General features: G+C 42.9%; 1 protein-coding gene across 5 annotated transcripts in view; it reads left to right on the top strand.

The window, feature by feature from the left end:
- RIPOR2 (RHO family interacting cell polarization regulator 2) overlaps positions 1-15,820 on the top strand; it is a 105,463-nt gene that overhangs the window by 70,190 nt on the left and 19,453 nt on the right. For all 5 annotated transcript variants that reach the window (XM_079983745.1, XM_079983741.1, XM_079983742.1 and 2 more), the window contains exons 2-10: positions 1,977-2,103; positions 3,764-3,919; positions 4,993-5,071; positions 5,736-5,759; positions 6,339-6,392; positions 10,082-10,231; positions 11,425-11,488; positions 14,493-14,536; positions 15,419-15,544. In XM_079983745.1, the coding sequence (XP_079839871.1) occupies positions 1,977-2,103; positions 3,764-3,919; positions 4,993-5,071; positions 5,736-5,759; positions 6,339-6,392; positions 10,082-10,231; positions 11,425-11,488; positions 14,493-14,536; positions 15,419-15,544 (824 nt within the window). The remainder of the gene's footprint in view (positions 1-1,976; positions 2,104-3,763; positions 3,920-4,992; positions 5,072-5,735; positions 5,760-6,338; positions 6,393-10,081; positions 10,232-11,424; positions 11,489-14,492; positions 14,537-15,418; positions 15,545-15,820) is intronic.

Below are 15,820 nucleotides of genomic sequence, written 5' to 3'. Positions count from 1 at the left end.
TACAAAAGTAGAATATCTCATTTTGCAAAATGATGTCAATGCACATTAAGATAACACAGCTGTCGTTTCATTTCTAGCTTGCTAGATCTGAGAGAAATTCGGGTTCCTGTGCTCTCAGGTGGAATCAGTGGTTTCACTTTGAGCAGAGCCCAGAAACATGTATTTGGTCCTGATTTTAAGCATTTGTTTTACTTAGATGGGAGCTGAAGAAGTTCAACACTACTATGCTGATATAGATAAATGACAGAAGGAGGACAGTCCCATACCATAGAGAGAAAGAGAGAGAAAGAAAAGGAGGAAAGCCTCAAAATAAAAAATAAAAATAGGGAACTTTAATAAAACAGTAAGTTCTCTGTTATGTTTCAATGGAAACTTTTCTCAAGGGCACAATAATTCAGTTTTGTTGAATTATTATAATAAGGGAAGATCTGAGGTACTAAGGCATAGAAAGAGTTATGATTTTATTCCAAGGTTTATAAATTTCCTCCTGGTACCTTGATGTTTAAAATAATCAGATACAGAATTTTCTTCATGTACTTTTTAGTTCTTTAAACATTTAAGCTCAAGATGTTGTTTTTCAGCAGCACCAATAAGTACTTGGTGAAATACACGAGACTTCTGAATAACCATACGTAGTATTTGGATGCAAGACACAATTTTGTATAAACTCCATAATTCAGAGCTTCTGACTAAAGAGCAAAAATTGTCTGCTTTCCTAATTACTGAAAAAAAGAGTTTTTGTTAATCAGTTTGCATACTTTTACTTATGGTTCCTGAATTACCACACTGATAATATTCTACCTTCCCAGCCTCTAAATGCACCCACACTTCTCTTCGTTTGCTGTGCTTCTTTCTCCTCTGAATGAAAATGCTTGTAGGGCTCTGGCAGTAATCTCCCAGGTTTCATTTCTGATACAGATAATCATTTTTCTACTCATGCTGACAGTTGCCCCAAATATTCCTCATATTTGATTCGATCACATTTACAGTGGTACCTCGGGTTAAGAACTTAATTCGTTCTGGAGGTCCGTTCTTAACCTGAAACTGTTCCTAACCTGAAGCACCACTTTAGCTAATGGGGCCTCCTGCTTCCACTGCGCCACTGCCACACGATTTCTGTTCTCATCCTGAAGCAAAGTTCTTAACCTGAAGCACTATTTCTGGGTTAGCGGAGTCTGTAACCTGAAGCGTATGTAACCCGAGGTACCACTGTACTTTTGACAGGGGTGGGGAAGAAATATAATTAATAAATGGATGTAGACTTTTGTACAAGCTATAACAATAAAGCACATTGGACTTTGCATTCCCATGACCAGTCATACACCAAGTCAATAGTACACATGTGCTACCCTGTACAGTGGTACCTCAGGTTACAGATGCTTCAGGTTACAGATTCCGCTAACCCAGAAATAGTACCTCAGGTTAAGAACTTTGCTTCAGGATGAGAACAGAAATCGTGCGGTGGCAGCAGGAGGCCCCCTTAGCTAAAGTGGTGCTTCAGGTTAAGAATAGTGTCAGGTTAAGAATGGACCTCCAGAACAAATTAAGTTCTTAACCCGAGGTACCACTGTACTGTAATCCATGTTCATTTGCCCAATTCATTTTTCAGGAGCAAGAAGCAATGTTCTCTTTGCATGCACACAGCTTTGTTTGGAACACAAAGATCTCTGAGACACAGCAGACTTTCCGTGGGTGTTTGAGAGCAAAGGAGTCAAAGAGGGGGGAAATCCATGCAAATAAAGGGATACATTTCTCAGTCTCCTACTTACAGCGATACCTCTGGTCCTAAAATGGGAGTTCTGGTTGCTGGAAAAAAATGCAACTTTAGTACTTAGAGACTTGAATATCTTTAATGATCTCATAAGTCATGTAGTTAATTTACCTTCTATTGTCCTGAAGCTGTAGTTTGGGAAGCTGTATCTTAAACCTGCCTGTAACTTGCCATTGCACCTGACCTCCTTACTCTTACCTTGCAGGAATATCTTCCAGATTCCCAGAAATCATGTCAGTAGGATCACACTCGTTCTCCCCAGGAGGCCCTAATGGGATTATTAGAAGTCAATCCTTTGCTGGCTTCAGCGGCCTCCAGGAAAGAAGATCAAGGCAAGTAGCAGCTCCAAAGCCAGGCTTTCAGCTTGTAAACAGGGGGTGGGAAGCTTTGCTGGGGTCTGTTTTTGTTAGCCCTTTGTTATCTATTGCAAAGGATGCCTCAGTTATAGACCTGACAATATATCTGTGGTGAGATTTAAATTAAGCAAACAGAAAACAGCTCTGGCTTTACCAAAGGTTATCTCCTTGACCTATCATGTCTTTTAAGACTTCAGCAAGGTTTTTCATCAGCTTCACAACTGAGGGTGGGTGATGGGGAGCGGTTACACGCAGTCATAAGAAAACAAAGGAAACCATTCCACAGGGAATGCAGTCAGGGTCTAGCCCTTTCATTCCCTTACAGATGTGTCAAACAGTCTGATTTCCTTTAGATCCAGTTTAATCTTAACTGCTTCATGGATTCTCTTTGCTGCTACAGTAGGTTCAGACATGCTGTTTGCAGCAATATTTCTCAAGACAGTGTGCACTCACCACCACAAATCCAGAATATGGAAATCAACATTATTATTTTTTAAACAGGTAGCAGTGTAGGCCAGGGTTGGAACAAGAAGTCAAGAGTAGGCAGCAGCCCGTTTTTTCTCCTCTTCCTAGGATCAAAGTCAGCAACCTGGCATTGTTGGGCAGTGCTGAGCATCTGGGTCTAGCTACCACAACACCACAATGTCCACACTGCCAAAGGCAGCACTATATGGAGGAAATTGTGGGAACTGAAAATGGAGGACATAAATAAAACATTGGTGCTGCCAGAGCTATGCTGGCCACCAGGCCCCACTGATGGAGGCAGAAGCCCATCAGAGGGTGCTTAGCTGAGGGCCCACTCAAACTTGAAGTTGTCCCTGTCTCCATCCTGTGTTTCTGTGCCCCTTTTGTCTCTATAGCTGAATATCATCTGCAGTTTACGTGACATATAGTAATGTTCTGGTATTAATGATGCTTAGGGATAGATGGCTATTACACATCAACTTTTTCAGCAGTGTTGTAGAACTCCCCTCCCCCCATTTAAAGCCAGGGTTAAGCTTGTTGCAGGTTGCTTTTTTATTTATAGTCTTTACTTGATATTAACTTTTTCTATATGCATACAAAGCATAAAGGCAAAGAGCTCATTGCAGGTTGACTTGAGTTAAGGCCCTAAGCCACCAGGGCAGTCTCCTGCAAGAGCTCCATTAAAATGACAGAGAGCAAGCTGCTTAGCTCGTTTGGATTGTGCCTTTGTTTAATATTAATTACATCCTGCCTAAATATGAATCAAAGTGGTTAACGGCCTGAAAGATCCACAGTGCAATAACCTGCCCTTCTCTTCTTCTATTTAGTTTCATTGCATGTTACATTTTAAATCTATTGTTACTCACACTCAGCCTTTGCAAGGGGACCCACTGCAGGTCTAAATAAATCAAAAGAATTAAATCAAATTCAGCGGCACTGCACATTTCTGCAAGTGGAATATCAGGTGCTGATAGAATGTCATGTTTGCTCAGACCTATTAACCCATAAACTTTTCCTCCTCTGGCAGGCAGCACAGTAAGCAGATTTCTTTGAGTCGGCAAAGATTAAGTTAGGGAAAGCTCCTTAGGCGATGCTCCTTTGAGATAACCAGATAATCACGATTTATACCTTTTCTTCCACCCCTTGCTCCCCTTTAATGTTCGTTTTGCAGGTGTAACTCCTTTATTGAAAATTCCTCTGTGCTCAAGAAACCCCAGGCAAAAGTGAAGAAGATGCACAATCTGGGACACAAGAGTAACAGCGCTGCTAAAGAGCCTCAGCCAGAAAGGATGGAGGAGGTTTACAGGGCCTTAAAGAATGGACTGGAGTAAGAGCTTTTATAAGTCTGGAGCAGCACTAAAACTGTCTTTACTGCTCTGCAGAAGAACAACTTGTTGCCCCCCTGGAGTGAATAAGACTTTAACTTCTGATGTCAAAGATAGGTTTATCAGCTCCCCAAAAGCAATGAGTTCCTGCTTCTCCTCTTAGCAGCTCACGGCAGATGTGCAGAATCTTTAGATGTTCAGCCACAGTGGTACAGCAGGGTGATTTTAGACACTGGACTTAATGGGCTTACTTGGGGCGAGTGACTTTAGATAGCTGTGTGTATTACTTTAGTTGTGAAGCTCACAGTTCACAGTTCTCTTTGTGCACACGCTCACCATGTGCTTTACAACTGCTTTTACATTTTCTTTATTATTAAGAGAGAGAAACAAACACAAAACAGTTTGCCAATGCTGAGTAAAAAGCATAATACTTGAGCATACTTTTGTATAGAAAAGGAGCGCATAAATTTAATGTTAAAATAATAATAAAATGAGCATCAGAAGCCATATGCATGTCTGGCCAGCTGCCCCCTGGCTATAAAATGTTTTTAAAGGTAAGAAGAATGAAAGCATCCCATCATCTTCTGATTTAAGATTGTGCAGATCCTTACCCAGACCAGCTCCACTCTTTCCCTGCCTACCATGGTGGGAGCATACTGCCGACTTTAGCTTTCACTTGCCCACATTTTTGGCAGATGCAACAGGGACTTCCATGGTGGTGAAGGCACTGCCCGCATCCCCACCAGTGAAGCCCAGAAAATCTGGTACAGAGGGAAACCTCAGCTGCATCCAAAAACTGTTCAGCCAGTGTAGTGGATTGAAGGAGGGGTAGACTGCTCTCTAAGACTGCAATCCTATACACATTTACCTGTGAGCAAGTCTGACTGAATTCAGTAGGACATGCTTCTGAGTGGACAGGATTGCACTGTTAATTAAGCAAACTTTACTTGGTTGAACAGTTCGTGGCAAGAGTAAAACTTAGCAAAACAGCTTTTCTTTCCACAGAAATCAGCAATCGGCCCTTCATTACTGAAACGTAACAGGGCTGATGTGTCGCTTTTTGTTATCTTTGCAGTGAGTATCTGGAAGTGCATCAAACAGAGCTGGATAAGTTGACTGCTCAGCTAAAGGACATGAAAAGAAACTCACGGCTGGTATGTCTTTGTCGTAGGACTCAAAACAGTAAGGAGGTTCAGGTAGCCATAATGTAAGTGGTACAGTCCCCCCATGAGGTCTCCACAACCGAAGATTTCAGACTAGGAGGCATTTGTGTTAAAGTGTCCAAATGTTAAAAATGTACTGTCTGGGTAGAACCTTCCCTCTTATATTGTAATTTTATGATGTGGTGGCAATTGTCACAGGTAGATGATCTCGCCACTGGAATGCATTACACTTTAGGAGCTGTGCTATATTTGAATAAGGCCCCGACACAAAGTAGTGCCTGACCCACACTGTTTGGTACTCTTCCATGTTGCCATCCACATCATCACTCAAGGCAGATCCATTCGGTCAGTTTCAATCTTTCTTTACTAGTTGCTGTTTTGTGCAAAGCCACATGTGGTTCTCTCACAAACAGCGCTGCAGAAAACCCAGCATTGCTAGGCATATGGTGAGGGGAAAAAATCCAAAAGTTGTTGCATACTTTTAGAAGTCTTCATGATCTATCTACACATTTCAGGGCCAGCTACAAAAGTCGCTTCATCATGGGGAGGGAAAACTTGCCATCTTAAATTAGCTTAAGGCCCAAGACAACAATTCAGCATCACACTTGAGAGAATGTCTACTGAACTATTAATCCTTTCATTTCATTCATTACAGGGGGTGCTGTATGATCTAGACAAGGTATGTCTATCTGCAACTTATCTGCAAAAATATATGTTAAACCCGGTCTTTGTGGCAGCAGACCATAAGATTAGTTGTGCAAGGGAACCTTTCTGATTGTGCTACAGTTATGCAAGGAGACAGTAGAAGGATGGGCATAATCAGTCCTTATTCATTCATTTTGCAACTGCAACTTTTAATCCAGAATAATTATTTCAGAGAAAGTGGTTTGAGGATTGTGGTATGAACTCAGTATTGCTCTCAGCAAGTTTTTGACCCAGACTTCATAATAGTTCTACTACTATATTTTGAGGAAACTGGTAAAAGGCTGAAAAAGCCCCTCTTTGTCTAAACCCTCACTGATTTTTACATTTTCTTTTAGAAAATAATCTACTTTCAAGTACATGATTCTATTATTAATTCAAAAAGGTTGCTATGAAATTAAAAGTATTCACCTTTAAGGAAAGGCAGTGTTCCTTCCGAATGCCAAACTGGTTTGACAGGCGAATATGACAGTTCTGCAAAAAGGCCAAATCAGTTCAGCTCATCTCAATTGCCTGTCATTCTTCCCATTCTAATTATTTTTAATTTATTTTGCAGCAAATGAAAGCAATTGAAAGATATATGAGAAAGCTGGAGTTCCACATCAGCAAGGTAATCAGCTGTCCTTTCATCTTGCTTTTAACTTTGTTCTTAACCTATTTATCAAAAGCCAGTCTAGCATTCCCCTTTATTCCACAGAGATCTCCTCACAAAGCACCTCTTCAAGAAGGTTTGGGTTAGGTGGTATTGCTTATGTCAGCTGCAAGTGGGGTGTGGGGATTCAAGGGAGTTCACAATGTGCCCCCAGTTGTTGTTGCCACCATCCAACAATTCAGCATAGCCCTGCCCTGAGGCACGTTGCAAGAGAAGGTAGGCCCAGCAAACAAAACACAGGCACCACTGTTCTGTGCATGCTCCAAAGGCTGATACAGGCAGTCCAGTTTTCTGCCCAGTTGCTAGGGCAGAAAACCTGCCAAGGGGACTTCAGTGGGAGATGGGACATTTTTCTCTGCCATCAAGTGAACCTGCAAATATTAAACAAAATATATCCATATGTGCATGCTATTTAGCTAATCCATTCCCATTTTGACTAGGTGACTAATTCATATAATACTAGTAAATTCTTGCCATTTAAATGAGATCGTTCCTAGAGAGAGTGACTGTGCATTGCTTTGATTATTGAGGCTGAGTGTGCACTGCACCTCTATGTGAAGAGACACCTTGCATGGACCACAGAGGTTCTATAGTTGACGCAGGTGGGGCTGTGGTCTAAACCATGGAGCCTCTTGGGCCTGCTGATCAGAAGGTCAGTGGTTTGAATCCCTGCAAATGGGGTGAGCTCCCATTGCTCTGTCTTAGCTCCTGCCAACCTAGCAGTTCGAAAGCATGCCAGTGCAAGTAGATAAATAGGTACCACTGCGGCGGGAAGGTAAATGGCATTTCTGTGCACTCTGGTTTCCGTCACAGTGTTCTGTTGTGCCAGAAGTGGTTTAGTCATGCTGGCCACATGACCTGGAAAGCTGTCTGTGGACAAACACCGGCTCCCTCGGCCTGAAAGCAAGATGAGCGCCGCAGCCCCATAGTCACCTTTGACTGGACTTAAGTCCAGGGGTCCTTTACATTTTTTACCTTTTACCTTTATACTTGATGGCTGTGTCAGTAAATGCCAGGCTATCCTTTGGACCAAATAATTGGATAAATTAAATTCTCTTCTCCCTCCCCTGATTTGCAAAGCTTGATTAGGCCCCCTGCAGTGGCTATTTGCATTTTTGCAATGATTCACACAACTTAAAGATACTTAGGTATAGTTACTTTGGCCCTGCGCTAGCAGTGCCATTCCAGCGTTACACTGCAGTTGTGTCCCCAAGGGCAGGCCATGCTTAAAGCAAGGAGCATAGCAGCAAGTATGGATTGTTTGCCTGCTTTCAGCTAAAATCTTCTGTGCTAGGGCATCCAGAACACAGCCATTATTCCCATACTCACGGATCAAATATTCATCAAGAAAATAGTTCTTAGAATAATATGTTCCCTGCCAGCAAAATGTCATGCAGTAGAGTACTTTTTGTTCAAGTCCCTCCCACTCAGAGCCAAGTGATTTCGGTGTTTTTAGCGAAGAGGGAGTTGCTACAGAGCTAATTCCACACTAAATTGTTCAGCATATTAGCTTTCTGTTCTGTAGCCCATGGTGACAAATAAAAGGGACTTCATGTGAAGCAAGGTTTTATGAGGCCAGAATGTAAGCAGCTAACTCATGGAAACCTTTTAATGGAAAGTAGCAAAACTTAAGCTGACTGACTGAGGACCAGTGCATGCTGGTCTTCCAGTGAGAGCTGTGACTTGAAATTATACTCTGAACAGGAAACAAAGCAAGGAAAACAGGAAATGTGGTAACTAATGTGTAGCTCTGTAGCACAGCAGATGGGTCTGTGATAACTCCACTCAGAAAGAGAAAGAGAGTGCAAATATCATACCACACCCTTGTTAACACCCTTGTTACAGAAGTAAACAGCAAAGCAAACATTTTCTAGGATGGAGACAGTAGCCTGACCCACAAGTGCTATACCATTTACAGCCTTTCTAAACTGCCTCCACTAGGACTGAGCTTTGAGGATTGGCGCATAACATAATACTAGTTGTAATGTGTGTTGTAGGCATCTATATCTTCTTTTTTAATGAAGCAGGTTTGGCTAACTAGTTGTTGCTGTTGACATCTGTCTGTCTCAAGAGACAATGGAGTGCACTTCTGGGGGTGAAGTCAAACAGCTGCATTAGCAGCACCGAAGCGACCTCCCTGGGACACAAGCCTGGGCAGTGTGTATGGAGGTTCTGGGCTGCCAGACGACAAGACCCCTCTCTTGGCCTCACTGATGTAGTCCAAAGAAAAGCAGAGCAATACATGTGACACCAGCTTGGCTGCAGGAGCTGCCGGAACAAGGCACTATCCACTCTGGATTTCTGTAGGGTTTACTCCTTTGCCTTTTATTCTCCTGAAGATATCCCTCAAAGCAGCAGAGATTTAGGATCAGAGTTTTCCTTCTCCTACATGGGCTCCCCTCCCAGGTTGATGAGCCCCATCTGCCCCTCACTTCCCTGTACAGCACATGCAGAACCACTACTGGTCTTGCCGGCTCAATCTCTCAGAGCCTGTATTCACACACAGGATCCCTAACTCGCCAAAGGTTTGTGACCCATTGGTTATCCTCACCTGGTTTAGCCAGCCAGTCAAAGACATTTCCCGGGGTGTGGCCACTGTTGCATGCTGACAGCTTCTAGGAGCCACAGGTGAGAGCTGCATGCAGGGTGGGGACCAAAGGTGGAGAGACTACCCCAGAAGGAGCACAATGTGTTCCTCACCAGAAGTACTACCCTAACACACCTCCCTTAACACCCCATACACACATAGAATTATTCTGCAATACATCTTATCCATTAGGAATGAAGAGGGCTGGGCTTTAATTTCTGGTTTTTCTCCAGCTGGCCAGTTTAGGCATGGACAGTGTGTGAAGCATATTATACTGCAAGGATTGTCAGTGTTACTTGACAATGATGGATGAGCTTTCTCCGTGTTGTTGTTTAGTCGTCTTAGTCGTGTTCGACTTTCCGTGACCCCATGAACCAGAGCATGCCTTGGAAACTCACTTCCTTCTCAAAGCTTCTCCTTTTTTTATGTCCATGGAGTTTTCTTGGCAAAATACTGGAGTGGTTTGCCAGTTCCTTCTCCAGGTGGATCACATTTAGTCCAAACTCTCGGCTATGACCTGTCTGTCTTGGGTGGCCCTGCACGGCATAGCTCAGCTTCTTGGAATTATTCAAGCCCCTTCGCCATGACAAGGCAGTGATCCATGAAGGGGCCAACTAATGTAGAAGCTTGAACTTTCTGTGGAGGAGCGACTTCAGTGCAAGACAGTGGCATATTGCTGATGCATTTTTCTTATTCTGAGAATTAATCCAAGCAACTAAAGCTGATAGGCAGGGATCTTTTGTAAGTTTTTAAAGAAAGCTTAATGAGAGAAGGGAAGGTTTGAACAAATTATAGAAAAGCATGAGGCAGTGACAGAGATACGAGAGGCTGCTGATGAATTCATTGTTGTCATCGTGACATTGTAAATAGGAAGGTGCCTTTTCCGCAGTGGAATTATTTTCAATTTGAAGGCAGGGGTGGCATCAGCAATGAAGTTGTCTACACACCAATCTGTGTATAGAAAAATATTCTGGATTGCTTCATTTAACTTCCTTTCGGTTAACTTTCCTTTTTCTTTCCCTTAAAACAAAACTCATTGGTCTTTGGTTTTTCCACTCAGGTTGACGAACTGTTTGAAGCTTATTGTATCCAAAGACGGCTCCGCGATGGTGCCAGCAAAATGAAACAAGCATTTGGGTTGTCCCCTGCCAGTAGGGCAGCTCGGGAGAGTTTGACAGAAATCAACAAAAGCTACAAAGAATACACAGAGGTACATGATGGCCCATTGCACGTAATCTTCCCCAGGTTAAATTTACCACTAATTTGTGGTGGGAGCATTGATTGTGTTGTTATAGTGCTGAGAAGACAGATTATGGATTGATCAAAGCATGGAATCTGCTGCCACTGATATAGCTTCATACGTGTGCAGCCTTGTGGATCCTACTGCCCAGAGTGGAGGTTCATACTGTGGACCTCATCTTGCTAACTCAGGAGTTACAAGAGGACCAAAACTTGTTCAGTGTTAACTGCCCAACAGATATTGGAACTGATTTCTTCCTTTACCATGGAAGTAATTGGCAAGGAAGTATTCTTTCACCAAGGAAATCCTGACTGGTGTCATAATTTCAATTCCAGAATTTTTGAAAGGTATCTGGGGGAACAGAGGTTTAACAGACTGGGAAATTGTCTGTGAAATTGTCTACCAGGGGCTTCACTTCAATTCTTCCAGTGCCCATTTCTGCGTGGAAGAGAATGAGCTTTAGAAACACTTGTGTGGGAGTTCTGGACTTGGGGGCAGAAGATGAGGCTTGCAGGCTGGAGAGAATTGCAGTGGGGGGGGGGGAGCTGGAGTACTGAAGGCAGAGCTAGACTTCATTCCCAGGTGCAGAAGGACTGGGAGAAACTTCTAAGTGCTTGTCTGAGACCCAGAGCTGGAGGGTTGTGGGCTGTTACAAAAAATATTGTTACAAAATTCTTACTTGGAAAGCATTTCCATATGGAAATTGGTGTAAAGCTTCTCTATAAATTGTCACATGTGAAAATTGCACAAGTGTGCATTCACTGTGTATACATGCCCTGGAAGAGCTACAGTTGGCCATGGCTTTCTAGAAGTCCTGAAAGGTCTTCTAAGCCCTGCCAAAAGTCAAAGGATTGCTTGACTTGTAAAGATGTCAGCCTGGCTCGCTAGAGTCTAGACATTGGGGAAGACTTGCTAAGCTCCTGACTCCATGGACAATGAGGAAAAAAATAGCCATTTCTGGGAGCATATTCTCATTCTTTAATTCCCTGTTCCTTTCTGCCTTCTCCAGGCTTCAGCAAGAGACAGGACTGCATTGGAACTTTCTACATATAGTTAATTTTTTTAAAACAACAACAACAACAACCCAGTTATATTGTGTATTTTAAGGCACTTCTATATTTTGGATAGCTGAACTGATACTAGTCTCCTCTTTTCCCACACAGAACATGTGTACTATTGAAGGAGAGTTGGAAAATCTAATGGGGGAGTTCTGCATTAAGATGAAAGGTAATTGGCTCACTTTTCATTACTTTCACTGCACAAATAGCACAGGGAAAGCACTCTCTCTCTCCCTCTCTCTGTGCTTGTGTTTCTGAAAACACTGAGAGCACAAACCAATTTAGATGAGAGGTTTGTTTTCCTTCTCCCATCACATTGGTTATGGACGCTTAAGAACCCCACTACTCTGCACAACATTCAAAGCAACAGGCAGCAATTGTACATGGTGAAATATCAAGTATTTGCAGCACATTTTTCTAAGACTTTCAGCATGCGTTCTTCTTCAAAGTGATATGGTTGGGGTGAAGCTTGGGGGACAGCTAAGAAATGCTGTCACTCTCAGGGATTCTGAGACAAAGAATGGGAGTATTTTTTAATACCTACCTAGATTATAATGGGAGTGCAATATATTTTCCAGAATCAAGCTGTTGATTTTTAAAAGCACAAGCTCTGTCACTGAGCTACGGTCCTTCACAAACTGGGCAATTGCGATTTTGTCATTCTGCATACTGATGTTGCAAAAGCCTGGTTCTCCTTTGCATGTCAACCCAAATAAACCTGTGCAATAAAGGTTTCCCCAGAAAGTAGTAATGAATGTAGGTGCTGGGATTAAACCAGAAAAAACACTTTGGAGCCTATGTTTCTGGAAGCTGGAGCTTAAACCCTAACCATATATGACAGGATGTAATAGACTTTCATTAGGCTCCAATGTGCGCAGGAGCACAGAGAACTGATGCAGGGGCAGTTTGGGAATGCCTTAAGAGTTTTTCACTTCTCATTTGTTTTCACCTGCTTCTGTTTGCCCCATGGTAGGCCATGTGTTTAACAGGGGAGATGGGCTGCAGAGATCAAGTTGTCCTATACTAAGGCATCAAAAGGGAGATGGAGCCAATGGCAGCGTGCTAGTAAATTTAAATTATTTATAAATAATAAATAAATTAGAAAGTGGGAGGTAATATGAACCCGAAAGAGGGCTGCATTGTTCTGGAAGTTGGAGCAGTGCGGGAGGAGGGCAGGAGAAACAAGGTCTTTATTTTCACAGGCAGAGGGAAAGATCCCCTTGGCTATAAGAATGAAGCTACAGGGCACAGCCGTGTCAAGATATGTTAGACCAGCCATTAGTGCAAGAGTGACATTTGCCCCAAATAATGTTGTTTTAATAAATGCTATGTGACAACAGAAAGGAAACCAGTTTCCATGAATTAAGGAAACTGGGACTCAGGAGAGTCCTGTGTCCTATTTCTGAGTTTGACACAGGATTTTTGTGGCAGGTTTTCATTGATTGAAACAGAGCACCTTTTCTCTTCCCTGCTGTTGTGCCAGTAGGAGGTTTTCCCTGTGTATGTTATTTAAGTGAAGTTGCTCCGGAATAATTATTTTGTAGACCGCAAATGAATAATTTCTCCAAAACCCCTTTTAAATACATGAAAAGTCAGCACAGTTTGTGAGGAGCTGCTGCCACCAACGGGCTGAAAATAGGAATGCCATGCAGCTACACTCCCCTTGCCATTCCTATGTATTTAGGCCACTGCCATCTGATTCCATAACCAAAACTAGTAGTTAAGGTGAGCTGTTCATAATGCAGCAGTGTGTCTTTGGTGCCAGTGTGATCATGTAGCTGAATGCCTTATGATAATGATAATGATAATAATAATAATGATTGTCACTCATTTAACCTTGATCTTTACTTTCTTCGTGCTCTGCCTGTCATGGAGAATGAATGTCCCAAATCTGTGCCCCCAGTCAAGAGGCCCACGTGTGCGCTGATATTCCTGAGTGGGGTTACCATTTCACTCCAGTAAAGAGCACACCTAGTAGACAGTTTTTCACCCTTCACAACAGGGAGCTGATCCCTCATCTTACATTTTTGGATAGTCAAATACCGTATGTGTTTTGTATGTGGAATGTGGGGGTGGGGAGCATATTTGGAGTGGCCCTCTCTGGGTCAGAATTGTGAGGATTTGAAAAGTTAACAGGAAAATGCTCCCTATTTCATTAATTAATTACTGTTCGCACGGTGGCGCTGTGGTCTAAACCACTGAGCTTCTTGGGCTTGCCCATCAGAAGGTCGGCGGTTTGAATCCCTGCAAACAGGGTGAGCTCCCGTTGCTCTGTCCCAGCTCCTGCCAACCTAGCAGTTCGAAAGCATGGCAAAAAAGTGCAAGTAGATAAATAGGTACCGCTCCAGTGGGAAGGTAAATGACGTTTCCGTTCGCTGCTCTGGTTTCTGTGTTCTGTTGCGCCAGAAGCAGCTTAGTCATGCTGGCCACATGACCCGGAAAAACTGTCTGCGGACAAATGCTGGCTCCCTCGGCCTGTAAAGCGAGATGAGCGCTGCAACCCCAGAGTCGTCTGCGACTGGACTTAACTGTCAGGGGTCCTTTACCTTTGTTTTATTCGTAGTAATAGTAGCAGCTGCTGTTACTACATGGAAAGGAAGATAATTGATTGTCCATATAATTCTGCCTATTTCAAGAAATATAATCTAGCAAAGCCTGGCGTATGGGGAGGGAGAATGTGAGATGGAAGATTTTGCAGTAGCCAAGTGCTGCCCAATCCATTGCTTGTTTGAAGATGAGCTTGATTCTTTATCTGTCTTGGCGAGCTGTACTTAAAGAGCCTGGTCAGAAGTCAGCAGAGAAATCCTGCCAGGGAACAGAGAATAAATTAGGCATTCAGGGCTCCCAAATAAATGAACCTACCAACTACCCCAACAATCTCCCCATGCATCCCATAATAAACCCTAGTAACAGAAACAATAAACCAGGCATCCATCACTACCATTTTCAGAGGAGCAGTAGTTGAAGGAGTTGGATGGAGCAGCTTGGATCCTCCCCCTTTGGCGAGAGAGGAGGATGGAGTTCAGAGTTCAGAGTTGCTCTCTCAATGGCATAAGAGGTTTGGCAGCATTGTGGAGTGTTGGTGATCAAGTTCCAAGTATAATCACTGATGTAAGAAAGAGAGGACATAAGCATTTCTTCTGAAACGGATCTCAAATGTTGTTGGCTCCTAGGTCTGGCTGGTTTTGCTCGACTTTGCCCTGGAGACCAGTATGAGGTGAGTGGCTTTGTAAAAATGGCATTTTTCCATCACGTTCAAAGGTTTCCACATGGCATTTCTTCCTGTTCTCATATCCTGCACAGCAAGAAAGGTCCCACTATTCTCTATTTATGGATGAATGCACTCTGAACCTTTCCCACGTAAAGACTATGAAATTGGTCCCAGAGAGCTGATGGATGGCTAGCAAGATAACAACAGATCTTTCTTTAGCTTTGTTTTGGAAGGGTGGCAGCATGCCTCTCAATATTTTGTTCTTGGCATAGGTTTTCTTCCTCTTGTGGCTCCCATATCCAGCCAGGACAGGCTGACTTGAGCTGATCAGTTAGAAAAGTTCAAGCCAGCCTCTCTCTCTCCCTTTCATTGCCTTTCTTTCCCCCCTCAAGGACAGAGATGTAAGTTCATCAACAAGTAGAACCTACAACGTAATCACTTGTCTCTGGCCAGGCCACAATTTGTGAGTCTGCGCTCAAGTGGGGTGCGCTGGTGACGCTGCATGAAAACACATTGTTTGCATTGACATTCAAGGTTTCCAAGCTTCCATAGCACCCCTAAACAAAAGCGAGCATTCCTTAGCTTTCTCTTCTTCCTAATGTTCTAGAACTACAGAGTACAAATCTATTCAGCTTGTTCTCTGGAAGATTACGAAAGCTATGGTTTACATTGCCGTTGTCATTGTTCTTTAAAAAGAGGTCGAACAGTAGAATGCATAGTGGTGTTCTGTCACTGTGCATGCATTGTAGCTACAGTGTATTAGGTTGGATAAAACTCTTATCCTTCTCACTATGGTTTGTTCAAAGAGTCAGAGTGTAAGAGAGAGAAACAGATAGTACAAATATGTGGGTTGTGAGAACACACTACAACTTTCCATTTTTTTCACAGATTTTCATGAGGTATGGCCGTCAGAGATGGAAACTGAAAGGCAAAATAGAAGTCAATGGCAAGCAAAGCTGGGATGGAGAAGAAATGGTCTTCCTCCCTCTTATCGTTGGGTTGATCTCCATTAAGGTATCAGTATAAATATAATGGTTTTCATTTATCTAGCCACACGTCAGCCAAGCAGGACTATAATGCTGCTCTACAGGTAGTAAGCAGTGCCATTCAGACTTCCCGCTATTAATTGAACTTATGTGTATTATCTTCAAACATTTATAATCCCACCTTCTTTTCATCTTGGAATCAAAGGCAATGTGCATGTGGTTCTCCCACCCAGTCACTGACCAAACTCAGACCTGCTGAGCTTAGCTTCAGCAAGGTGCAGGTGCCCTCAGACCATATCCTGGA

This window comes from Podarcis cretensis, assembly GCF_951804945.1.
Source record: "Podarcis cretensis genome assembly, chromosome: 7".
Lineage (NCBI taxonomy): Eukaryota > Metazoa > Chordata > Lepidosauria > Squamata > Lacertidae > Podarcis > Podarcis cretensis.
This window is presented reverse-complemented; position numbering and strand designations above follow the sequence as displayed.